This window comes from Lontra canadensis, unplaced genomic scaffold (genome assembly GCF_010015895.1).
Source record: "Lontra canadensis isolate GAN:19392208 unplaced genomic scaffold, GSC_riverotter_1.0 scaffold2, whole genome shotgun sequence".
In the NCBI taxonomy this organism is placed as follows: Eukaryota; Metazoa; Chordata; class Mammalia; order Carnivora; family Mustelidae; genus Lontra; species Lontra canadensis.
This window is the reverse complement of record NW_022630996.1, coordinates 63,155,737-63,182,086: the sequence shown is the minus strand read 5'-3', so window position 1 is coordinate 63,182,086 and position 26,350 is coordinate 63,155,737. Positions and strand designations below refer to the sequence as shown.

General features: G+C 38.8%; 1 protein-coding gene across 3 annotated transcripts in view; it reads right to left on the bottom strand.

Annotated features, from left to right (window-relative positions):
- The window catches only part of PEX1 (peroxisomal biogenesis factor 1), a 51,803-nt gene that overhangs the window by 9,402 nt on the left and 16,051 nt on the right, over positions 1 to 26,350 (bottom strand). For all 3 annotated transcript variants that reach the window (XR_004384762.1, XM_032875171.1, XM_032875177.1), the window contains exons 9-16: positions 25,753 to 25,835; positions 24,252 to 24,384; positions 18,696 to 18,792; positions 17,302 to 17,472; positions 15,741 to 15,895; positions 3,379 to 3,568; positions 3,015 to 3,181; positions 1,448 to 1,582 (exon numbers count right to left, since the gene is read on the bottom strand). Coding sequence is in view for 2 of the 3 variants with exons in the window: in XM_032875171.1 (XP_032731062.1) it covers positions 1,448 to 1,582; positions 3,015 to 3,181; positions 3,379 to 3,568; positions 15,741 to 15,895; positions 17,302 to 17,472; positions 18,696 to 18,792; positions 24,252 to 24,384; positions 25,753 to 25,835 (1,131 nt within the window). In the remaining variant the exon portion in view is untranslated. The remainder of the gene's footprint in view (positions 1 to 1,447; positions 1,583 to 3,014; positions 3,182 to 3,378; positions 3,569 to 15,740; positions 15,896 to 17,301; positions 17,473 to 18,695; positions 18,793 to 24,251; positions 24,385 to 25,752; positions 25,836 to 26,350) is intronic.

The window sequence follows — 26,350 nt, the reverse complement described above, 5'->3', positions numbered from 1 at the left end:
TAAGGACATGCCAGTGGCAGACTGAGGCACTCCCCAGAGTTGTCTGCCGGTATGTCCCGTCATCCCCGCACGCATCTTCTGAGGACACTTGGGCACAGTGTGGCACACACAGGCGTGAAACACAGCCACCAAGGAACGGAGCCAAAAAACCCCGCTTCCACCTTGTGTAGCCTCTGACCCCTAGTCTTCTAGCTTTTCTTCCCCCTTCAGGTGTCGTTTGCTCTTTTATCTGAGTATTTATGCATGAGTCTACTTGATAATGCATGGAGATTTACCTTAAGCAAAAACAGCTTAAGCCCTACAAAAGGGAGGTGGCTCCTTATTCAATTTCCCACACAGCCCAGTGTGGAGCCCAGTTTGGAGCCCAGTGTGGGGCTGAACTCATAAGCCTGAGATCAAGACCTGAGCTGAGATCAAGAGACCGGACCGGAGCTTAACCAACTGAGCCACCCAGGCGCCCCCTCCTGCACAGCTTTAACTAACAGATGGATCGCTGCTGCTAGTTTTCCAAATAGGAGACTAAACCACAGTCGAGAGCTATAAATGACACAGGCAAGGACATAGAGAAATAGGTACACTCGTCATTGCTGGTGGGGGTATGCAATGACGCAGTCACTGTGAAAAACAGATCAGCAGTGCCTCAAGAAGTCACACACACAATTATCATATGCCCCAGCAACTACACTTCTAGGTACTTATTCAAGAGAAATGAAAACATGTCCACACAGAAATGTGCACACAAATGTTTACAGCAACATTATGCGTAAGATCCAAAAGGTGGAAATAACCCAAATATCCACCAATGATGAATGGGTAAAAAAAAACTGACACCCACACAATGAGATATCATTCGGCTTTAAAAAGAACTGAATATATAGTGGAGCACCTGGGTGGCTCAGTCGGTTAAGCGTCTGACTCTTGATTTTGGTCTGATCTCAGGGTTGTGAGATCAAGACCCACACTGGGTTCTACACTCAGCATGGAGTCCGCTTGTAATTATCTCACTCTCCCTTTGTCTCTTCTCCCATGTGCGCACACGCACTCTAACAAAATCTAAGAAATACATACCTTAAAAAATACAAAAAATTTCAAAACTGAAGTATTGATACCTGCTACCATGTGGCTGAACCTTGAAAACGTGCTCAGTAAAAGAAGCCAGTCACAAAAAGATGACACACGGCATGATTTCTTTCATATGAAATGTCCAGAACAGGAAAATCCCTAGACAGCATATTAGTAGTGGCTCTCAGGGGCTGGGGAGGACAGGGAATAGGATGAAATAAGAGAGGTGGTGGTCACATAGCATTGCAAATGTATCACACGCCACTGACTTGTCCACTTTGTTATGCAAATTTACCTCCATTAAAAAAAATATATATAGTAAAAATAAATAAATAAATAAATAAATAAATAAATAAAAGAGAGAAAAGATAAATGCAAGGCATACCTTGACACTAATGAAATTCATTCCACTCTCCCGTGCAATTACTCCAGCTAGTAAGGTTTTTCCTGTCCCGGGAGGACCATACAACAGAATTCCTGTTCTTTGTCGTATGGGCAAGTTTGCAAACAGTTCTGGGTACTGAAAAATACAAAAATATGACAAAGGGCTCAAATCCAAAAAAAGGACTAAGCAGCAAAGTCAATGTACAGAAAGAGGGATTCAGGAGGGAGTAACTGCCAGGTTTACTAACCGTGTAATGACAGAAAATAAAGTTCCTACTCAGTACATGAGTTCAAAGGATCTACCACCAATTTTTTTTTAGCAACTGGACCACAGCATACACTCCTCATGAAGTGTAACTGCCTCTGAACTGCTTTCCATTTTGTCCTGTTTTTAAAAATATTATACAAGTACTACATTTAGGAAATAAAAAGCAATCTTTTAACGAGCATACTGTCTTCCCCTTGTATGGTTCACCGGGAAAGTTATGATAGCTACATATATTCAAATATACTAAACTGAAAAAAGAAAAATAAGAGAGAAGCATGTATACTGCCAGCAGTAAGCTCTCCCAAGGGCCCCCGAGCTGCGCAGGTGACTGGCTGCTTCTAAATTACCGGAGAGCAGGAAGGCTTTGTGACGGGTGAGCCAAACACGAGGCTAACGTCAGCAGTCTCCTGGTCTCCTCTGTTAGGTATGCCTGTTCAGTTCCCCCTGCTGACAAAATTCTAACCCCTCACCCCGCCTCTCCATTCTAATCTGAAGAGGCCTCAGAGTCAGCCATTATGCAGAGCTCTGGGTTCCCATGCCCGGACCCAGCATTTGGGGGCATGAGCCTGCCTCAAGTGCTTCCATGCCCGCCTTCTCTGACAGGCTTTAACCTGCAGTCCTGGCTGCACTCAGTTTGTCCGGGGCCCACTGGCCACGGTTTCCAGGACTTGCCATCCAGTCACATGTAACTGAGGTCCTTACTCAAGGACCTCACCCCTGTCTCAGCTGTTCACGTGGGTCGCTGATCTCATGCAAGGATCTTCACCTCGGAGGCTTGCGACTCAAATGCATGACCACCTCGATTGTACATTCGATCTTCTGAACAATCTACCTCTGCTCACTTTATCTTGCCACCCGCCTGGTCTCTGCTGCCTGCTAACTCTGTCTTTCTAGGACTGAGACCCCGAGTCTGGAAGGTGACTCAATCCCTCAGTTCTAAGAGTTCCCTAAGTGACTCTTCCAGCTCATTCCTACCCATTCCCGTTCAAATCCCAGTTAACAGTTCATTTTGCTTTAGTGCAATCTGAATGACTCAAGCAAAACATGAGAATCACACAATTCACATCAAAATACAGATACTGTAAATTTCACCCCAACTTCCTTTTTAAGTTACGTACAGGCAAGGAATATATCCAATACTTTTAAAAACCTGTTAGAGTACCAAAAATAGTGCTAGCATTTATTTGGGAACTCCAGAAATACTTCTTGAATCGAACCGAGATTAGGCAAGCCAACACATAAAGCCATTCAGTGGTTCTTCTGGAAGTAAGTGCTTGTTCTTTCTCTCATATATAAGTACCTTGGCTGGTAACTGGATAGTATCCATGAGTATCTGCCGAACTTCATGTAATCCACCAATCTTATCCCAGCCCAGGTCCCTAGGTTTATGCAAGTTGACATTTCGCAGAGACGCAGGAATAAATCCTTGGAGAGCCTTTTGGAAGTCCAATGTTGTTAAAGCTAATTCTGTTTAAAAATAAACACAACTTCTTTTGGTAGTCATATCTATATACGAATCTTCAAAATATGCTATCATCTCAGCTGGAGATGCTGATTTCCTACTCACCTGCTTATCTGAATGTTAGAATATATTTAATTCTTACTACATTAACTTTCTCTGCAATGGGAAGATCTCAAATTTTGGATTTAATAGGAACACGTACCTTCCCTGGTGGATATGCTCTGATAAGAGAGATGAGAATGGATGGCTCGATCCACAAGCACTGTAAAATCTCTAGCCACAAACCCTTCAGTTTCTTTAGCTATACGTTTCAGGTCAAGATTTGTGAACCTGCTTATTTCACAGTCCAGTTTATTTTTTATTACATTTTGCAAAATTTCACACCTCTGCTCCTAAAGACAAAAACACAAAATTCAATTTCTAATTTTACTCAAATGTAAACTTCAGTACATATATCTTCAGAAAAATCAGGTTGACATAATCTATTGTGACAGAAAGAGACTAACGGTTGTCAGCAGATGCAGTGGGGGACAGACAGATTGCAAAGGGGGCACCGGGATGTTTTTGGGAGTGATGCAAAGAACTGCTACCTTAATTGTGGTGATGGTTTCATGATATGTACATGTTACATGGTATGTAGAGTATATAACAGATACACGTTAAAACCGATTAAATTGTACACTTTAAGTACTTTGTTGTCTTCAGTTATGCCTCAATAAAGCTGTAAAAAATATTGATAAATGATGCTATTTCATCAGTAAGAAGCCTTTTTAGTAACATTTGTTTCCTTTAGGAGTGGTTTTTGTTGTTTTTTTCTATGAAACTTATTTCTAAAAAGATATCTAGGGGCACCAGGGTGGCTCAGTCTGTTGGGTGTTGACTCTTTTTTTTTTTAAGTTTTTTTTTTTTTTTTTTTTTTTGAGAGAGAGAAAGCAAGAGCGAGAGCACAAGCAGGAGGAGCAGCAGAGGGAGAGGGAGAAGCAAGGCTCTACCCCAGGACTCTGGGATCATGACCTGAGCTGAAGGCAGACACCTAACTGACTGAGCCACCCAGGTGCCCCTGGGCACCCCATTCTTGATCTCAGCTCAAGTTTTGATGTCAGGGTCGTGAGTTCAAGCCCTGTGTTGGGCTCAGCATGGAGTCGACTTAAAAAAGAGATAGATATTCAGAGCCCAGTATCACTACCATTCTGTTAGGCTTACTGCTAGGTTTAATAGTTTCATTCTTCAATAACAGGTAGTAAGCACAGGGTCTGAATATTTAGGATAAGAATTTTAAAGGGGCGCCTGGGTGCTCAGTCTGTTAAGTGTTCAACTCTTGAGTTCGGCACAGGTCATGATCTCATGGTTGTGAGACTGAATCCCACGTTGGGCTCTGTGCTCAGCATGGAGTCTACTTCAGATTCTCTCTCCCTCTCCCTTTTCCCCTCCCCTGGCTCACATGTGCTCATTCTTGCTCTCAAAATAAATACATAAAATCTTTAAAAAAAAAAAAAAAAAGAATTTTAAAGAAGATGTTAAAATGTGCTTGCCAGTCCTGGAACATACTTCTTTGAGCTCATTGCCTCTAAAACCTTCATGAACATGAGTCCCCAAAGTGGATGATGGGCCATATGTGCTTGTGATTTATGGTAAGAAATAGGTATTTGGTTTTTGTCCCTGTTTCTGTCCTAGCTCTCCTAAAACCCTTAGAATTTCTTAAGTGGTAAGAGTGATAACAGCATCCTGATATTCACACCCTTTCCAAAATACCAGAGCTTACGTTAATGAGGGGACTTTCAGAAAGCACCTAAGACTGCAGGCTGGCCGCCAGGCAACCATGATAAAAGGCTGAAACCTACAGGACCACACTTCGATTTCCAGGAAGGGGAAAGCGGCTAAAGATTGAGTCAATTACAAAAGGCCAAAGATTTAATCAATCATGCTTATGTAATGAAACTTCCATGAAAACCAAAAAGGAGAGGATTCAGAGAGCCTCCACATTGGAGACCCAGAAAGCTTCCGTGTGCCATCTTGCCGGGCCCTAACTTCACAAGGACAGAAGAGGTTCTGTTCTTTGTGAGAACAGAACCTCACCCTATGTAGCTCTTCATCTGGCTGTTGATTTGTATCTTTTAATACTCCCTGTAATAAGCTAGTAATCTACTGAGTAAACTATCTTTCTTAGTTCCGTGAGTTGACTAGCAAATGAATCAAAGCCAGGCGGGGGGTCGTGGGAACCCGTGATTTATAGCTAGTTGGTCAGAAGCACTGTAACAAGCTTGATTTGCAATTGGCATTAAAGTGGAAAGCAGTCTGCAGGACTGAGCCCTTCATCCGTGGAAGCTGATGCAGAGTAGACAGCAGAATTAAGTTGAATTCTACAACACCCATCTGGTGTCTGAGAATTGCTTGGTAATGTGAAGGAAAAACCCACACATTAGAACTGAGTAATAAAATCATAGTGGGTCAGGAATATTGGTGCTGGTAAAGAAACAAATGTTTAATCAAATTTTTAAAAACAGTTATTGGGATTAAAAAAGGATGAAAACCATGTGATTGGGGCACCTGGGTGGCTCAGTGGGTTAAAGCCTCTGCCTTCAGCTCAGGTCATGATCCCAGGGTCCTGGGATCGAGCCCCGCATTGGGCTCTCTGCTCCGTGGGGAGCCTGCTTCCCCTCCTGCCCCCCCGCTGCCTACCTCTCTGCCTACTTGTGATCTCTAATAAATAAATAAAATCTTAAAAAAAAAAAAAGTGATCATTTTAACAGACACACAAAAAGCATTTGACAAAGTACAATATCCATTCATGATAAAAGCCTTCTGCAAAGTACATCTAACAGAGAACATATCTCAATAAAGGCATTTATGAAAAACCCAAGTGAACATCATACTCAATGGTGAAAAACTGAGTTTTTCCTCTACGATCAGAAACAAGGATGTCTTGTTTTCTCTCACACCACTTTAATTCAACATAGCACTGCAAGTTCCAGCCATAGCAATTAGACAACAAAAAGAAATAAAAGGTATCCAAATTGGTAAAGTAGAAAAATTTCACTATTTGCAGATTATGTGATACTATACGTAGAAAACCCTAAAGACTCCAGCAAAAAACTACTAGAATTGATAAATGAATTCACTAAAGTTATAGGATACAAAATTGATGTATGGAAATCTGCTGCATTCCTATACAGTAATAATGAAGCAGCAGAAAGTGAAATTAAGAAAATGATCCTATTTACAGTTGCACCAAAACCAATAAAATATCCATGAATAAACTTAACCAAAGAGGTGAAACACCTGTACTCTGAAAACTATATAAAATACTGATTTAAAAAAATGAAATGGAAAGACATTCCACATTCATGGGTTGGAAGAGCAAAAATACTGTTAAAAATGTCTATACTACACAAAGCGATCTACACATTTAATGCGTCCCTATCAAAATGCCATTAGCATTTTTCACAGAACTAAAATAATTCTAAAATGTGTATGGATCCACAAAAGATGCCGTATGGCCAAAGCAATCTTGAAAAAGAAAAACAAAGCTGGAGGCATCACAATTCCAGCCTTCAAGTTATATTACAAACTGGGAGTAATTTAAAAAGTATGGTACTGGCATAAAAATAGGCAGAGTTTAATGGAATATAACAGAAAACTTAGAAATAAACCCAGGATTATATGGGCAATTAATCTTTGACAAAGGAAGAATGAATATACAATGGGAAAAAACACAGTCTCTTCAAAAAACAGGGAATGTGGGGAAAACTGGACAGCAACATGCAAAGAATGAAACTGGACCACTTTCTTTCACCATACACAAAAATAAACTCAAATGGAAAAACCGAACAGGAGATCGAAGAGAAGAGCAGCAATTCTAAAAACAGAAAATCGACCACTTTCTGAAAGATAGGACCAGTGGAGAGGTGAATCCAAAGCCACGTGAAGATAGACCGTGGGGGGAGGGGCTGGCTCCTGGCACGCCGCAGAGCAGTGGAGCAGAAAATCAAAACGTTTAGAAGTCTGCTCCACTGGGGGACATCGCTCCAGAGGCTAAGTGGGGGTGGCGCCCTAGTGGGGACAGTGTGGTCTCAGGTCCCGCAGGGTCACAGAAGGATCGGGGGTGTCTGAGTGTAGCAGAGCTTGCAGGTATTAGAGCAGGGAAGCCGGCTACAGAGACGGAACCAAGGAGTGAGATCTCAGCTCTGGGTTACCTTAAACCGTGATCTGCAGCACAGTTGGGCCATTGCTCTTTGAGCAGGGACCGCACAAGTGGCAGATCCGGGGAGACTCACCTTCCTCCACCCAAGAGTAGAGCAGCAGGAATCTGCTGGGTTTGGAGACTCCAAACAGGGCCATGTGCCAGATGAAAACACTTGGTCACAGGCCAGGTAAGCACAGAGCACAGGCGGAGACCAGGGAGATGGGAGTGATTGAACACTTTTCTCCGAGGGCGCACTGAGGAGTGGGGTCCCGAGCTCTTGGATCTCTGGGGCCAATTGGGAGGATGCCATTTTTCATTCCCGTCTTCCAGAGCTCTACAGAAAGCGTTCAGGGAACAAAAACTCCCAAGAGCAAACCCAAGCTGATTACTTAGCCCAGCCCCTGGCAAGGGTGGTGCAATTCCACCTGGGCAAAGACATTTGAGAATCATTACAACAGGCCCCTCCCCAAGAAGATCAGCAAGAACATGTAGCCAAGACCAAGTTCACTGATCAAGGAGAACAGCGGAATTCCAGAGGGGAAAGCAAGGCATGGAATTCATGGCTTTCTCCCCATGACTCTTTAGTTTCCCAAAGTTAATTAAATATTTTTAATTTTATTTTTTTCTTATTCTAATTTTTTAAACTTTTCTTTTTTCCTCTTTTAATGTTTTTTAACTAGTTTATCTTAACAATACCTTTCCTAAAAAAAAAATCTTTTTAAATTAAACCTTCATTATTATAGTCATATTTTATCCTTCATTGTATCTAACTTTATTTTTTGTATACATACAGGGTTTTTTCTTCTAAAAAATTTTGGGATACAATTTCTTCTAATAAATCAAAATATACCCTAAATCTAGCACAGGGCTTTGTTCTAGTCTCCAACCTGAGCAAATTCTCTTCACTTTCTTTTTCTTTCTTTTCCAACCAACTTATCTTATCAATTCCTTTTTTAGAATTTTTAAAATTTTCATCTTTACAGTCATATTCCATCCCTTCATCGTGTTTACCCTTATTTTTGTATATCTAAAACTTTTCCTTTCTTTAAAATTTTGGGAGGTAGTTTCTTCTAAGAGACCAAAATACACCCAAAATCAAGTGGGTGGCTCTGTTCTACTCACCAGTCTAATATATATATTTTAATTTTTTAAAAAAATTTCTTTCTACCCCCTTTCTCCTCCCCCCAATTTGGGGGTCTCTTCTGATTTGGTTAGCATACATTTTGGGGGGCTCTTTGCCACCCTTTTAGTATTTTATTCTCTTATTCATATGTTCTTATCAGGACAGAATGACAAGGCAGAAAAACTTACCACAAAAAAAAAAAAAAAAAAAAAAAAAGAACAAGAGGCAGTACCAAAGGCTAGGGACCTAATCAATACAGACATTGGTAATATGTCAGAACTGGAGTTCAGAATGACGATTCTCAAGGTGCTAGCTGGGTTCGAAAAAGGCATGGATGATATTAGAGAAACCCTATCTGGAGAAATACAAGCCCTTTCTGGAGAAATAAGAGAACTAAAATCAAACCAAGCTGAAATCAAAAAAGCTATTAATGAGGTGAAATAAAAAATGGAGGCTCTTACTGCTAGGATAAATGAGGCAGAAGAGAGAATTAGTGATACAGAAGACCAAATGATGGAGAATAAAGAAGCTGAGCAAAAGAGAGACAACTACTGGACCACAAGAGGAGGATTCGAGAGATAAGTGATACTGTAAGACAAAACAATATTAGAATAATTGGGATTCCAGAAGAAGAAGAAAGAGAGAGGGGAGCAGAAGGTATACTGGAGCAAATTATTGTAGAGAATTTCCATAATATGGCAAAGGGAACAAGCATCAAAATCCAGAAGGCACAGAGAACCCCCCTCAAAATCAATAAAAATAGGTCCACACGCCGTCATCTAATAGTAAAACTTGTATGTCTTAATGACAAAGAGAAAATCCTGAAAGCAGCTCGGGACAAGAAGTCTGTAACATACAATGGTAAAAATATTAGATGGGCAGCAGACTTGTCCACAGAGACCTGGCAGGCCAGAAAGAGCTGGCATGATATATTCAGAGCACTAAACGAGAAAAACATGCAGCCAAGAATACTATATCCAGCTAGGCTGTCACTGAAAATAGAAGGAGAGATAAAAAGCTTCCAGGACAAACAAAAACTAAGAGTTTGTAAACACCAAACCAGCCCTACAGGAAATATTGAAAGGGGTCCCCTAAGCAAAGAGAGAGCCCAATACTAGTAGACCAGAAAGGAATAGAGACAATATACAGTAACAGTCACCTTACAGGCAATATAATGGCACTAAATTAATATCTTCCACAGTTACCCAGAATGTAAATGGACTAAATGCCTCAATCAAAAGACACAGGGTATCAGAGTGGATAAAAAGCAAACCCCATCAATATGCTGTCTACAAGAAACTCATTTTATACCCAAAGACACCTCCAGATTTAAAGTGAGGGGGTGGGAAACAATTTACCATGCTAATGGACATCAAAAGAAACCTGGGGTGGCAATCCTTGTATCAGATAAGAAGGACACCAAATCATACTCAAAGAGTCTGTCCAACAAGAAGCTCTAACAATTTTAAATATCTATGCTCCTAACATGGGAGCAACCAACTATATAAACCAATTAATAACAAAATCAAAGAAACACATTGACAATAATACAGTAATAGTATGGGACTTTAACACCCCCCTCACTCAAGTGGACAGATCATCCAAGCAAAAGATCAACAAGGAAATAAAGGTCTTAAATGACACACTGGACCAGATGGACATCACAGATGTATTCAAAACATTCCATTGCAAAGCAAAAGAATACACATTCTTCTCTAGTGCACATGGAACATTCCCCAGAATAGATCACATCCTGGCTCACAAATCAGGTCTCAACTGGTACCAAAAGATTGGGTTCATTCCCTGCATATTTTCAGACCACAATGCTCTGAAGCTAGAACTCAATCACAAGAGGAAATTTGGAAAGAACCCAAATACATGGAGGCTAAAGAGCATCCTACTAAAGAATGAATGGGTCAACCAGGAAATTAAAGAAGAATTGAAAAAATTCATGGAAACAAATGATAATGAAAACACAACTGTTCAAAATCTGTGGGACACAGCAAAGGCTGTCCTGAGAGGAAAATATATAGAGATACAAGCCTTTTTCAAGAAACAAGAAAGGTCTCAAATACACAACCTAACCCTATACCTAAAGGAGCTGGAGAAAGAACAGCAAAGAAAGCCTAAACCCAGCAGGAAAAAAGAAATAATAAAAATCAGTGCAGAACTCAATGAAACAGAAACCAAAAAAACAGTAGAACAAATCAACGAAATTAGGAGATGGTTCTCTGAAAGAATTAATAAGACTGATAAGCCTGGCCAGACTTATCAAAAAGAAAAGAGAATGGACCCAAATAAATAAAATCATGAATGAAAAAGGAGAGATCACAACCAACACCAAAGAAATACAAACAATTATAAGACCATATTATGAGCAACTACACGCAACAAATTTGACAATCTGGAAGAAATGAATGCATTCCTATAAACTACCAAAACTGAACCATGAGGAAATAGAAAACCTGAACAGACCCATAACCAGTAAGGAGACTGAAGCAGTCATCAAAAATCTCCCAATAAACAAGAACCCACGGCCAGACGGCCTCCCAGGGGAATTCTATCAAACATTTAAAGAAGAATTAATACCTGTTCTCCTGAAACTGTTCCAAAAAATAGAAATGGAAGGAACACTTCCAAACTCATTTAAAGAGGCCAGCATTACTTTGATCCCAAAAGCAGACAAAGACCCCACCAAAAAAGAGAATTACAGACCAACATCCTTGATGAACACAGATGCGAAAATTCTCACCAAAATACTAGCCAATAGGATCCAACAGTACATTAAAAGGATTATTCACCAAGACCAAGTGGGATTTATTCTAGGGCTGCAAGGTTGGTTCAACATCCGCAAATCAATGTGATACAACACATTAATAAAAGAAAGAACAAGAACCATATGATACTCTCAATAGATGCTGAAAAGCATTTGACAAAGTACAGCATCCTTTTATGATCAAAACTCTTCAAAGTGTAGGGATAGAGGGTACATACCTCAATATCATCAAAGCCATCTATGAAAAACCCACTGCGAATATTATTCTCAATGGAGAAAAACTGAAAGCTTTTCCCCTAAGGTTAGGAACACAGCAGGGATGTCCACTATCACCACTGCTATTCAACATAGTACTAGAAGTCCTACCCTCAGCAACCAGACAACAAAAAGGAATTAAAGGCATCCAAATTGGCAAAGAAGTCAAACTATCACTCTCTGCAGATGATATGATACTTTATGTGGAAAACCCAAAAGACTCCACTCCAAATCTGCTAGAGCTTATACAGGAATTCAGTAAAGTGTCAGGATATAAAACCAATGCCAGAAATCAGTTGCATTTCTATACACCAACAGCAAGTCAGAAGAAAGAGATATTAAGGAGTTGATCCCATTTACAGTTGTGCCCCAAACCATAAGATACCCAGGAATAAACCTAATCAGAGGCAAAGAATAAACCTAATCAGATGCGAAGAATCTGTACTCAGAAAACTATAAAGTACTCATGAAAGAAACTGAGGAAGACACAAAGAAATGGAAAAATGTTCGTGCTCGTGGATTGGAAGGAACAAATATTGTGAAAATGTCTATGCTACCTCAAGCAATCTACACATTTAGTGCAATCCCTATCAAAATACTATCCATTTTTTTCAAAGAAATGGAACAAGTAATCCTAAAATTTATATGGATCCAGAAAAGACTTTGAATAGCCAGAGGAATCTTGAAAAAGAAAGCCAAAGTTGGTGGCATCACAATTCCAGACTTCAAGCTTTATTACAAAGCTGATATCGTCAAGACAGTATGGTACTGGCACAAAAACAGACACATAGGTCAATGGAACAGAATAAAGAGCCCAGAAATAGACTCTCAACTCTACGGTCAACTTATCTTTGAGAAACAAAAAATAAAATCATGAATGAAAAAGGAGAGATCACAACCAACATGTCTAGTGGAAATGTCTAGTGGAAACCAAGAATGTCTAGTGGAAAAAAGACAGTCTCTTCAACAAATGGCGCTGGGAAAACTGGACAGCCACATGCAGAAAAATGAAACTGGACCATTTCCTTAAACCACACACAAAAATAGACTTAAAATGGATGAAAGACCTCAACGTGAGAAAGGAATCCATCAAAATCCTTCAGGAGAACACAGGCAGGAACCACTTCAACCTCAGCCACAGCAACTTCTTAGAAACATCACCAAAGGCAAGGGAAGCAAGGGCAAAAATGAACTATTGGGACTTCATCAAGATCAAAACCTTCTGCACAGCAAAGGAAACAGTCAACAAAACCAAAAGACAACTGACAGAATTGGAGAAGATATTTGCAAACAACATATCAAATAAAGGGCTAATATCCAAAATCTATAAAGAACTCATCGAACTCAACACCCAAAGAACAAATAATCCAATCATGAAATGGACAGAGGACATGAACAGACATTTCAGTGAAGAAGACATCCAGATGGCCAACAGGCACATGAAAAAGTGCTCCACATTACTTGGCATCAGGGAAATACAAATTAAAACCACAATGAGATACCACCTCACACCAATCAGAATGGCTAAAATTAATAAGTCAGGAAACAACAGATGCTGGCAAAGATGCAGAGGGGAACCCTCCTACACTGTTGTTGGGAATGCAAGCCACTCTGGAAAACAGAGAAAACACTCTGGTGCAGCCACTCTGGAAAACAGCATGGAAGTTCCTCAAAAAGTTGAAAATAGAGCTACCCTACGACCCAGCAATCACACTACTAGGTATTTACCCTAACGAACAAATGTAGTGATCCGAAGGGGTATGTGCACCCAAATGTTTATAGCAGCAATGTCCACAATAGCCAAACTATGGAAAGAACCTACATGTCCATCAACAGATGAATGGATAAAGAAGATGTGGTATATATATACCACATATATACTATATATATATAGAATGGAATACTATGCAGTCATTAAAAGAAATGAAATTTTGCCATTTGCAACGACGTGAATGGAACTAGAAGGTATTATGCTCAGCGAAAGAAGTCGATCGGAGAAAGACAACTGTCATATGATCTCCCTGATATAAAGAATTTGAGTGGCAAAGTGGGGGATTTAGGGAGTAGGGAAGGAAAAAATAAAACAAGATGGGATTAGGAGGGAGACAAACCATAAGAGTCTCTTAATCTCACAAAACAAACTGAAGGTTTCTGGAGGGAGGAGGGTATGGAGAGGGTGGTTGGGTTATGGACATAGGGGAGGGTATTTGCTATGAAGAGTGCTGTGAAGTGTGTAAGCCCAACGATTCACAGACCTGTACCCCTGGGGCAAATAATACATTGTATGTTAAAAAAAAAAAAAAAGAAAGAAAGAAAGAAAAAGAAACACAAAACCCAAACACCTTTTACGTGAAGTTTCAGAAAAGAACAACTTCAATATTATTTATTAATAGTGTGGGGATTGCTAAATAAACTAATGAATATCAATTTAAAAAAATAAAATAAACTCAAATGGATTACCTAAATGTGAGACCTGAAACCATAAAAATCCTTAAAGAGAGCACAGGCAGTAATTTCTCTAACATCAGTCAATGCAATATTCTTCTACATATATCTCCCAAGGCCAGGGAAATAAAAGCAAAAATAAATTATTTGAACTACATCAAAATAAAAAGCTTTTGCACAATGAAGGAAACAACAAAACGAAAAGGCAACTGCCTGAGTGGGAGAAGATAGTTGCAAATGACATATCTGATAAAGGGTTAGTATCCAAAATATATAAAGAACCGATATAACTCAGTACCCCAAAAACAATTCAATTAAAATATGGGCAGAAGACATGAACACACATTTCTCCAAAGAAGACATACACAAGGCCAAAAGACATTAAAAGATTCCCAACATCGCTAATTATCAGGGAGATGCCAATCAAAACTACAATGATCTAGAGATCACCTCACGCCTGTCAGAATGACTAGTCAAAAACACAAAAAACAGTAAATACTGACAAGGATTTGAAGAAAAAAGAACACTCTTGCGTTGTTGGTGAGAATGCAAACTGGTGCAACCACTGTGGAAAACAGTGGAAAACTGAGGAGGTTCCTCAAAAAATTAAAACTAGAACTACCTTATGATCCAGTGATCATATTCCTGGGTATTTACTCCCCAAAATACAAAAACACTAATTCAAAGGGATACACACACCCCTATGTTTATAGCAGCATTATTTACAATAGCCAAATTATGGAAGCAGCCCAAGCGCCCATCAACAGATGAAGAGAAAAAGAAGATGTGGTCCATATATACAATAGAACATTACTCAGACATGAAAAGGAATGAGATCTTGCCATTTGCAACAACATGGACAGAGCTAAAGAATCTAATGCTAAGCAAAATACATCAGAGAAAGGCAAGTATCATGTGATTTCATTCATATGTGGAATTTAAGAAAGAAATGAGCAAAGGAAAAAAGACAAATCAAGAAACACTCCTAACTACAGAGAAGAAACTGATGGTTACCAGAGGGACAGTGAGTGGGGGGATGGGCGAAATACATGATGGGGATTAAAGAGTACACTTATGATGAAAAAGAATATATATATACATATTTATAATTTTATGTGCATTTCTCACTAAATGCTCTTTCTTTTTAAAAAGAAATCTTTACAAAAGGTAACTATGTAACATAATGTATATGTTCAATTAACTTGATTGTGGTAAATATTTTATAATGTATACGTAAATCATATTGTACACTTTAAATATATACAACTTTGCTAACTATAACTCAATAAACTGAAAAAAATTCTAATGTCCAGGATGTATTTACAGATTTTACCAATGGAAAAATGAAGCAGTTCAGAATTTGTAGGCTTTTTGTTTCCTTTTAAATAGAATAACAAAATTTTAATAAGTGAAAAAAAAATGTTTTCCAAAAAGCCTTGGAAAGTACATAATAACATTTCAGATGGTTATAAATGGGAATTGTGAATCTAAGCACAACATGCACCAAATGTCACCTTTTAAATATCCTTAAGCATAAGTTTAAAGCCATAAATTATTACTAGCATTAAAAAATGAGGTGTGCTTGGGTGGCTCAGTCAGTTAAGCATCAGACTCTTGATCTCAGCTCAGGTCTTGATCTCAGGGTCATGAGTTCAAGCCCTGCACTACGCATGGAGCCTACTGTAAATAAATTTAATTAATTAAATACATAAAGAAAGTAAAATTGAAAAATGCTTTATATAAAGAGGGACATATCTCAACAACCTTCACAAGCAGTATTACCTGATCAGGAGGTTGAATATGTTGGACACACTGAAAAATGTGAATTCCTTGAGCAGAGACAAGCAAAGGATGCAGAGAATGTTGAGACTGGCTTGTGGCAATCAGTGCAACCAAACTTCCCGTGGAAATCAACTCTTTCATCATATCACTCAAAGCTAGAATAAAAAGCAATGTAGGATAAAAGCTTAGTAAATATAAACATGAAATTTAAAAATTATAGTCATTAAAAATAATCCAAAGTTGAGCTTTTAGATGGAGTACAGAGAGAATGAATCCTTCATACCTTCGAAAAATTAAATCTGCCATTCATTCATTGATGGATTTATTGAGGACCTAGTATCAGCCCCAGTCCAACCAATCTAATGGAGGCAGAGGAAGTACTGTAAACTCAGTCTGTATATGCAAAACAATGCCTAGGTGGTTCCTTACTTCGGGATTTTAGAAAGTAAATGAACAGGAGTCCGAGATAAATACAGAAAGATGATCAATTTCCATATTGTACTCTGTTGATCAGGCAACATACAGTTCCTATTCCTATGACTTCCTGAACCATCTCCACACCAGCTCTTGCCAGGTTTGGTGGTTAGGCGGTCAGAACTGAAAGAGGCATTAATAATGTGTATCGAAGTCCTGACCTAGAAATTTGCAGCATTCCAGTAAGTACTCCTATAGGATTCAAACTGCAAGATTAACAGGAGTTTGTAAGAAGCCAAGGCACAGAGGTTGCATTTTCTATCTGTTCCCTCAAGAACCTGGAGGCACCTACATGCTGGCAAATCCTCTGGCACTACCCCCCCAGCTCCCTCGGTGAATTCTAAGCTCCAGTTATGCGACAGTCACTAACTTCCCACCAGTTCACATACCTCTGTGCCTTTGCCTGTGGATCACGCTTCCTTTGCTTCCTCACTAGCATGAAGCTGCTTCACGCTAATGTCTACTCCTCCATCAAAATGCCATTCATTGCAGTTATCAACTCCCCCAGCAGCCTTCTCTGCTAACTCCTTACCACCCTCCCAGTCCCAGCTGAGCGTGCGGGCTCCTCCAGGGCCCCGCGTACACCTCTAGCAGAGATCCCGCCACCTCCGAGCTGTGCTGCCCTGGTCAAACGACTTAATCTCTGAATTTCCATTAATTCGTCTGTAGAACAGTTGCAGGATAGTGGCAGGTAGAGTACAAAACAGTCCCTAGCCCAGAAAAGGCACTCAACGCATGATAGCTCCCATTATCACTATCTGTATTCCGTACGAAAATGGTCCGTTTACTTTTCTTTCCGCTCCTAGACTTTGAGAATACAGACTGTGCACAAGCATTAGACAAGTATTTGTCAAATGAACAAAGCAATTTCTAATAAGCGTAGGAGAATGCAAAAACCCCACAAGACTAATCATGAAGTTGCAGAATTTTCACACTGCACTTGTCTACCAATTTTACTAATACAGAAGCCTCAAAAGCAACATATAACATGGCATTTTCTGAAGAGAGCAGATTTGTCAGTAAGACCGAAACTGTTGGCTAGCCAAAGAAAAAGGCCCACGGCCACAAGTGGGTGCGTTGCCATTACCATGTGCCAGCCGCTGGCTCTGCACGGCCTCAGGGCTATGCTCATGTTCCGGGACAGCAGGCAGGCCAACGATGAGGTCAAGGTCGTCCAGCAGAATCACAGAAGGCTGCCTCCATGCTGCCTCTGAGAAAGCCAGCTCCAGGGTTTTTTGTACATTTTCAAGCCTTTTTCCTTAATATGGAAGATATAAAATGGTTTTAATGTTACTTCAGGGCTGGTAAGTTCCAGCTGCTTTTCTGAGAGCATTAGAAAATTCAATATTGATTTAACTATGAAACTTTCAGCCATATTTTGTTAATATACCAATCACTAAAATTTGTTAGTCATTAACTTGGTTTTAATTAATACAGCCTCAAAGGACTCACTAAAGAACTGAATTTTATAAAACGGAAAAAAGGAATATGCTACTGTAAGTCCTGTATGTATGTATTCTTACCTGGCCTTATTCCACAGCAAATGTCAGATGGCATACAACAAAACAGTAAAATAAAAGGAGGATATGGAAAAACATAAATAAGAGTAGGGGATCAAGACTCTCATAAAATCAAACATACATGTAGCTGTCCAGAGATTTTAGAATTACTCTGTTTGAATCATACATTGGCTTCAAACTTCCTGGTGAACGGCCAACTTTTAATTTTCAAACAACAGAAAATATACAAAGTCATAAGGTGATACAGAGTTCCTGTTACTTAGGTCTACAACAAAGCTTTCACATGAAGCTTCAAGTAGGACTCTGAGAGATGGACAGTCCCTCTAAAATCACCTTTGTAGCATATGAAGTAATGGGCTTTCAAAGGCTATTTCTTAGTTTCTTACCATATACTTGAAATACACAAACACATACAGAGCCTGGGATTAATTGGGATGACATGGTAGAGGTAGCCAAGGGGGGAAAAAGGTATTCAAAATAAAATCTTTCCAATCTTGTTTTTTTTTTTTTTTTTTAAATAAAAGGTAAGAAGCAGTAAATACTTTGAAAGTATAAAAGCATACACGGTAAATTGTAATTTCCCTCCTTACTGTCCACAGCCAGCCTTCCCTGCCTCACCCAGTGTTTCTCTAGCAATTCAGGGATAATTTATACCCATCAGAGTATATCTTAGATACTAACTTTCTCAGAATGATTTAAGTTGGCATTTCCAAGAATATAGTCTACAAAGAGTTTAGGCTGGGGGAAAAAAAAGGAGGGGGCCGGGCTTCCATCAAGTATGGAGACTTTAAAAATTTTTGCTGAAAATATTAGAAAGCCAAAAGTTTTACATTTCCAAGGAATTTCAGTGACTAAAAGTTAAAGATCAGATATTCACAGTTGTTAGATTAACAGCATTAAATAACATTTCTGTCTTTCTAGCAAAAAAAGGGTTTTATGTTGAGTGTTATCATAGTCATACCTCGTAAAGCTTTACAGTCAACTATCTCCACATGGGCATCCAATCTGTCAGATGTTTCTTTACAGACTGCCTCGGCTAAAGTTGATTTGCCAGTGCCCTAGAAGATAATTGCCTCATAAGCAAACTATTCAATCACAGAAATAGCTTCTGTTACTGTGGCAACCACCAAGACTCAGCCTCACTGATCAAGTGTTCACTACACAACGTTCTATGCCTGTTAGAGCCCAATAAAGCTAGGGGTTAAAAAAAAAAAAAAGAAAGAAACCCCACATCCCTGGAGCTCTGGGACCACATTATGGTGGGTGACATTTAGCGTAAAGTAAACTAACAGGGGTGTGCCTGGGTGGCTCAGTCATTGAGCATCTGCCTTCGTCTCGGGTCATGATCCTGGGGTTCCTGGGATCTAGCCCTGCATTGGGCTCCTTGACTGGCAGGAAGCCTGCTTCTCCCTCTTCCACTCTCCCTGCTTGTGTTCCCTCTCTTGCTTGACAGAGAAGTCTGTCAAATAAATAAAATCTTTTAAAAAAAAAAAAAAAGTAAACTAACAGGAAGGAGTGAAAATCTGGATTCATGAAGTTTTAAAAGCCCTGCAGGGTAAGTGGGAAAGAATTATTTCCTAAATACGAATTCAAATCTATCAAAGAAAAATACGTAATATTCCTCAAAGAAACCAGGAGGCTCCAGCTTCCCAGGCTTCATAGAAGGTTTCAAGTAGTATAGAAACACAGGCAAGGTTAACAGAGGACAACCCAATCTCAGGAATATAACCCCCCCCCCAAAAAGGGCATTTCCCACCCCAGTTCCAACCTCAATTGGTACTGACACAAAAAATAATAAATTGCTTTGAAAAAGTAAAAAATGTATATACCAGGCTAGTTGCTGTGTGAGAAAGGCAGGTGTTACTAAAATGACTTTTGTTTCAAGCTGTTAGAAGCTGGATGTATCCTATGTTCATTATAGAGCATAGAAGGAAAATAAACATCTAATTTGTTTTTGCCATTTGTTAAAACAATCACTAATACTTAATTTCGCTTACCTTTAAAAACAGGCAATGCTTTGTTATTTACTAGAAGGGAATAATGTGAACATTAAATAATTTTTCTAGAGAAATGAATCCTATTTCCATTTAATTTCAACTATTTTTTTAAAAAAGATTTGGTTTTTGGGGCACCTGGGTGGCTCAGTGGGTAAAGCCTCTGCCTTTGGCTCAGGTCAAGATCCCAGGACCTGGGATCAAGCCCCACATTGGGCTCTCTGCTCAGCAAGGAGCCTGCTTCCTCCTCTCTCTCTCTCTCTGCCTGCCTCTCTGTCTACTTGTGATCTCAATCTGTCAAATAAATAAATAGAATCTTAAAAAAAAAAAAAAAAGATTTTATTTTTGTATTTAATTGACAAAGAGGGAGAGAGGGAATGCAAACAGGAGTGGGAGAGGGAGAAGCAGGTTTCCCATAGAGCAGGGATCCTGATGTGGGGCTTGGGATCCCAAGACCCCAAAACCCCAGGACTATGATCTGAGACGAAGGCAGACACTTAATGAGTGAGCCACCCAGGTGTCCCTAATTTCAACTATTTTTTTTTGAAGATTTTATTTATTTATTTGACAGAGAGAGATCACAAGTAGGCAGAGGCAGAGAGAGGGGGAAGCAGGCTCCCTGTTGAGCAGAGAACCTGATGTGGGGCTCGATCCCAGTACCCTGAGATCATGACTCGAGCCAAAGGCAGAGGCTTAAACCACGGAGACATCCAGGCACCCCTCAACTATTTTTAATGGAAAGCACTAATTACCCACTTCCCTATTATCTTAAATCAACTGTAATTTTAATTCAGTTTCTTGGTCATTTACATATAGTATAACTGTGACCACCAATTAGTGTTCCATGTAGCCCTCAGAGACTCTTACGGTGGGCAGAACTGTTTATTTTTATATTAAGTGACTCCCAGACTATGGAGGGTTTGATCCTGGTTTATAAAATAATATGCAAAAAATACAATACTTAGGAGAGAAAGGTAAAAAATGTTCTGCAATCATCCTACCTCACTGAAGTAACCACAGTCAATTGTTCTGACGTTTCATCCTTCCAGACACTCCCCACACACTTGATGTAAATGTATGGAGATGGGATTATTTATGTGGGTTCATGACAAATCACTGTCCTCTCTATGGACAAATATGGAGCCGCATCAGCTCCCCAGCTCGCTGCCACTCCGAGACATACTAGACAGTAATAGGTTCCAGAAGCCACTTCTTAATGTATCTTAATGCTGCTTCCAATTTTTAACTATTGTAAGTAAAGCTAAAGTAAATATTGATATGCCTATTTACTTATTTGTCAGATTATACCTTCAGAATACATTTCTAAGGAGTGGAATTACTATATCATAAGGTACACATTTAAAATGTTGCTGAACATTGCTATAGTGCTTCCAAGAAAGGCTGAACATTGGTAGCTTTTTACAGTTCTTTTAATATAGGTTTTCTCCCTCAATCTGCTATTATTTCTTACCCTCGTTGCTTTGTCTAGCAGTAAGAGCCCACACCAGCTCTAATATTTTGTTTTTTTAGCATCATGGGCTGGAAAAACAGTGAAGTTTGTTCTACAAAGTCTGAAATTCGGCAGGCACTCAAATACAACCATCATCATAGCTAACGGAATTACATTTACATTTAAGTCAATGGACTCCAGGTGTGCCTTGCTGCCTTAGTTGGTGAAGCACACAACTCTTCTTAAAAATAAAAAAATCTTTAAAAGATAAAAATAAATAAATAAGTAAATAAAATAAAAAATCTTTAAAAGATAAAAAATTTTTTAAAAAGTCAATGCTCTCCAAAGAATAAAGAAATAAGGGGTGCTGAAATCCTTTTGCCCAGTCAGACGCCCGTCTCCTCACATAAAGTAACTCACATTTTTTTTTTTTTAAAGATTTATTTATTTATGTGACAAAGAGAGACACAGTGAGAGAGGAAACACAAGCAGGGGGAGTGGAAGAGGGAGAAGCAGGCTTCCCACTGAGCGGGAAGCTGGATATGGGGCTCAATTTCAGGACCCCGGGGATCATGACCTGAGCCGAAGGCAGACGCTTAACAGCTGAGCCACCCAGGTGCCCCACTCACATTTGTATAATAGCACTTTTCAGTCTACAAAGTGCTTTCACATATATTATTTCACTTAAGTGAGGTTAATCCTAAGAAACTGAAAACCTGCCTGAGGTCACAGCCAGGAAGTACATGACAGAGGTGGGACTCAAATCCAAGTCTTCTCTGTTCTTCCTATCAACCATGCTACCCCTAGGTAAGATGGGGATGTCTGGTTTCTGAGTCAATAGAATATTGCTTTTTCAAAATAAATACTCTACAATGATGATGCATTTTGGAATCTGACACAGAAAATCTAGAAACCGCATAGAAGAGCTGCTATAGGTCACCAGCCTTGCATACCTGGGATAAATCCCACTTGATCATGGTATACAGTTCTTTACATACACTGGTTGATTTGATTTGCTAATATTTTGTTGACGATTTCTGCATCTATGTTCATGAGTGATACCGGTCTGTAGTTTTCTTCTAATGCCTTTGTCTGGTTTTGGTATTCGGGTGATGCTGGCCTCATAGAGTAAGTTAGGAAGTATTCCTTTTGCTTCTATCCTCTGAGAGAGACTGTAGAAAACTGGTGTCATTTCTTCCTTATGTGTTTGATAGAATATACCAGTGAATCTATCTGGGCCTGATGTTTTTTGTTTTATGAGGCTATTAATTATTAATTCAATTTCTTTACTAGATATAGATCTTTTTACATTGTCTACTTCTTCTTGTGTGAGTTTTGGGAACTTTTGTCTTTCAAGGAATTGGTCCATTCATCCAAAATGGTTATCAAATATGTGAGCATAGAGTTGTCCATGACTATTACTACTTTATTATCCTTTTAATGTTTATGGAAACTGTACTGATGGACCCTCTTTGATTTCTGATATTACTAATTTGTGTCTTCTTTTTTTTTCTTAGACTGGCTAGAAGCTTATCAATTTTATCATCTTTTCAAAGAAGCAGCTTTTGGTTTCGCTGATTTTCTCTCTTGATTTCAATTCACTGTTTTCAGTTCACTGATTCCTGCTCTAATTCTTATTATTTCTTTTCTTCTGCTTACGTTGGATTTAACTTTGCTCTTTTTCTGGTTTCCTATGGCAGGGGGAACTTAGGTTACTGGAGTAGTTGCTACATTTTAAATAAGAATCAGAAGAAAGCAACTGGGCCAGTAACAGGGGAAAAAAGCTATTTTACTGAAAAAGCCTTAATTTTTGAATTTTCCAATTTTGAAATGAATGAAAGAAAAGGACTCGGAAAAACCGCACTGTACCCCTGAAAACAATATTGCATTGGCAGAGAATAAAGCCCTTAAAAGGGGCATGGAAACTCTAGCAAAACTGATGAAGAGTAAAGTAGAAGACACAAACCACCAAGATCAGGAAATGGCCCATCACAACAGATTCTACAGTCATTCAAAGGACAGTAAAAGGAATACTACCAACAACTTTATGCTCAAGAATTTGACAACTTAGGAGAAATGGACCAACTCCTTGGAATTACAAACTACCAAATGTCTACCAAGGTGAAATAGACAATTAAGGGAATTTAATTTATAATTAAAAAGTTAAAGGTGAAGAAACCAGATTGTATCACTGGAGATTTTACCAAACATTTAAGGAAGAATGAACACCGACTTTAGATAATCTCTTCCAGAAAATGGAATGGGAAGAACACTTCTGAACTCATTTCATGAGGTCACTATTACCCTGACAGCAAAACTAGACAAAGACAGTATGAAAACAGAAAACTATAGGCTAATATCGCTCATGAATTTAGATGCAAAAATTCTCAACAGAGTATTAGCAAACAATGGAGCGCCTGGCTGGCTCTGTCAGAAGAGCATAAAGCTCTTGATCTCAGGGTCATGAGTTTGAGCCCCATGTTGGGTGTAAATTAAAAAAACAAAAACAAAAAAAACAAAATAGGGTGCCTGGGTGACTCAGTTGGTTAAGCAGCCAACTCCTGGTTTGGGCTCAGGTCATAATCTCAGGGTTGTGAGATCAATCCCTGTGTTGGGCTCCCTACTGAGCTCTCCCTTTCCCTCTGCCCTCCCCCCATTCATGCAAGTGCATACTCTCTCTCTCTCAAATAAATAATCTTTTTTAAAGAAGCAAAAAAAAAAAACCTTAAAAAAAAAAAAAGAGAAAGTATTAGCAAACAAACTCGGCAAGGTATACAAAGAATAATACACCAAAACCAAGTGGGATTTATTACAGATATGTAAGGCTGGTTCAATATTTGGAAAACCAATCACCCCTATAAACACCCTGAAAAGCAAAAATCATATACAGAAATTGGTACAGAAAAAAGGCAGGGCGGATGTCCCCTTATTCATCTTATTCATCACCACTTTCTAAATTTCCAAAGCAAATGTAGCCTTCCCATATCTTAACACCCCTGTATAACAAATGATCAAAACCCAAAGAGGGGAAAATAGAAGTGATTAGTGCAATGGGCACATTTTAACCACATACCTTTCCTCCTGTGAATAAAAGGGCTCCATTCCTAAGTCCTGCCACTAGGGACATCAGCTGTCGAGACAAGGGGCGACCCAGGAGGCTATGAGTGATGTGTTCCATGGAGGCCACACCTAAGGAATTCACTCCTCTGCAAAACACACACATTGTTGCATGGTAACACACTGAAGCAGGGTCAAATCCAGCTGTAAAAAATTCGGAAACTTTCCTTCCCAGGCTAATGATTTTTAAAAGAGTAAAATGGGGAAAATTTTCCCTTACTTAAAAGCATATTAAATCAATGCCAAATCTGAGTTAACAGCTTTTAAAATTAGCTTTATTACTTTCAAACATGTACAGTACCCAGAAGTTTTGTCTGAACAGGACATCTTAAGGAATGTGTCTTAACACACACCAACGCCCCTCTCAAATGATTTTTGGTTTGGTAATCCACATGATCATGAATGAGTGCATCTGAAGTGTTAGGATAATGAAGACTTATTCCCTCTTAAACTTAGCCTTTGAAGTCCAGTTTCAATTTGTAGATTATACAAGCACGAACTTCAACCCACTTCCTGACTCTAGCACTTTCTGATAATAAATATACATTCCTAAAATCAGAATCTGAAGAGATTTTACTTTCAAGATGAGTATTATGCTGTATTTAAACATTGTTATTTTGGGGCGCCTGGGTGGCTCAGTGGGTTAAAGCCTCTGCCTTCGGCTCAGGCCATGATCTCAGGATCCTAGGATCAAGCCCCGCATCGGGCTTTCCACTCAGCAGGGAGACTGCTTTTCCCTCTCTTTCTCTGCCTGCCTCTCTGCCTACTTTTGGTCTCTGTCAAATGAATAAAATAAAATCTTAAAAAAAAATAAAAAATTTAAAAAAAATTGTTATTTTATGGTTTAATCCTTTTACTAGAACATTTACAGATTATACTATTACAGGAAACCAAATCACTACTACTACAACTACAAAAAGCCGTGAAGAATTCGAAGATGTAATGTTTATAGGAGATTCTCATATTCTATAAGAGATAAAGAAATTAAGAGGAAGTTCTTTTCAGACTTGTTTGATTTTAAAAGTTGTGGAAAACACAAATAATTCCAATTAGTACATTAATAAGATAGTTGAAGGAATAACTTAATTTGAAATATTTTTAAACACTCAGATGTTTTTGGATTTAATGTTTAAAATAAATGTACTAGCTCTAAGAATTATTGCTTTATTCAAGCACATATGATCCAAGTCATACCCAGTTGCTTCCTTCTCACAAATCAAATCTCAAAGCAAAATTTCTAATAAGCTTCAGCCTTTTATGTAGTTCCCTAAGAAAACAAGGCAAATTACTAAGCAAGGTGTGACAATTGAAAACAATCCCTGAAAAAATACCTATTAATGCATTATTAAGATTATTCAATGACATTAACATGTACTTTAATGTTTATACATAAAAACCCTGCCAGACATAATGTCAAACATGGCTGTAAACATACTAATTTGGCCAGAACTTCTTACCCCAAGCAGTTCAGCTTTAAAAAAGGAAGAATAAAGTCAATTTCCTCACTGTTTTCTTCTTTTACCATAGGATCTAGAAGGACCTATAGTAGCAAGGAAAAATCAGTTTTACATTTCAAAGTTATATCTTTGGTCTGTTTTTCTCAGGTCCCAGGAAACAGAATTACTGATTCTGTTACACAGAAAGAAAAGACACATGGTGCATGCAAGATCATTACTCAAAATAGCCTTCCCAACAGTAATTTATTCAACCAAGGAACAAAAATATTTATGGTGAACAAACAGTAAAGGATGTCATCTCCTTCATACATTTTATGGACACATCTTTATATTTGCAATTTTGATATGTGTCATATTTACTCTTCACAATTCTTACATTTCTATCTCCTCTGAATGGTATTCCTTCAATTTTATTTCAAAAGTAGAGATACAATGTCTGGTTCTCAACCATTCAAATTCTGTATGACTAGAGTTATCTTCAACTCTATAACAGGAGTGACTATCCTAACAAAAACCTAGTATTCTAAAAAGTCCACTTATAAAATCCTTCTGGGAGGAAAGTGATCTGATAATATTTGTGAAAAGTTGAGAATTTAAG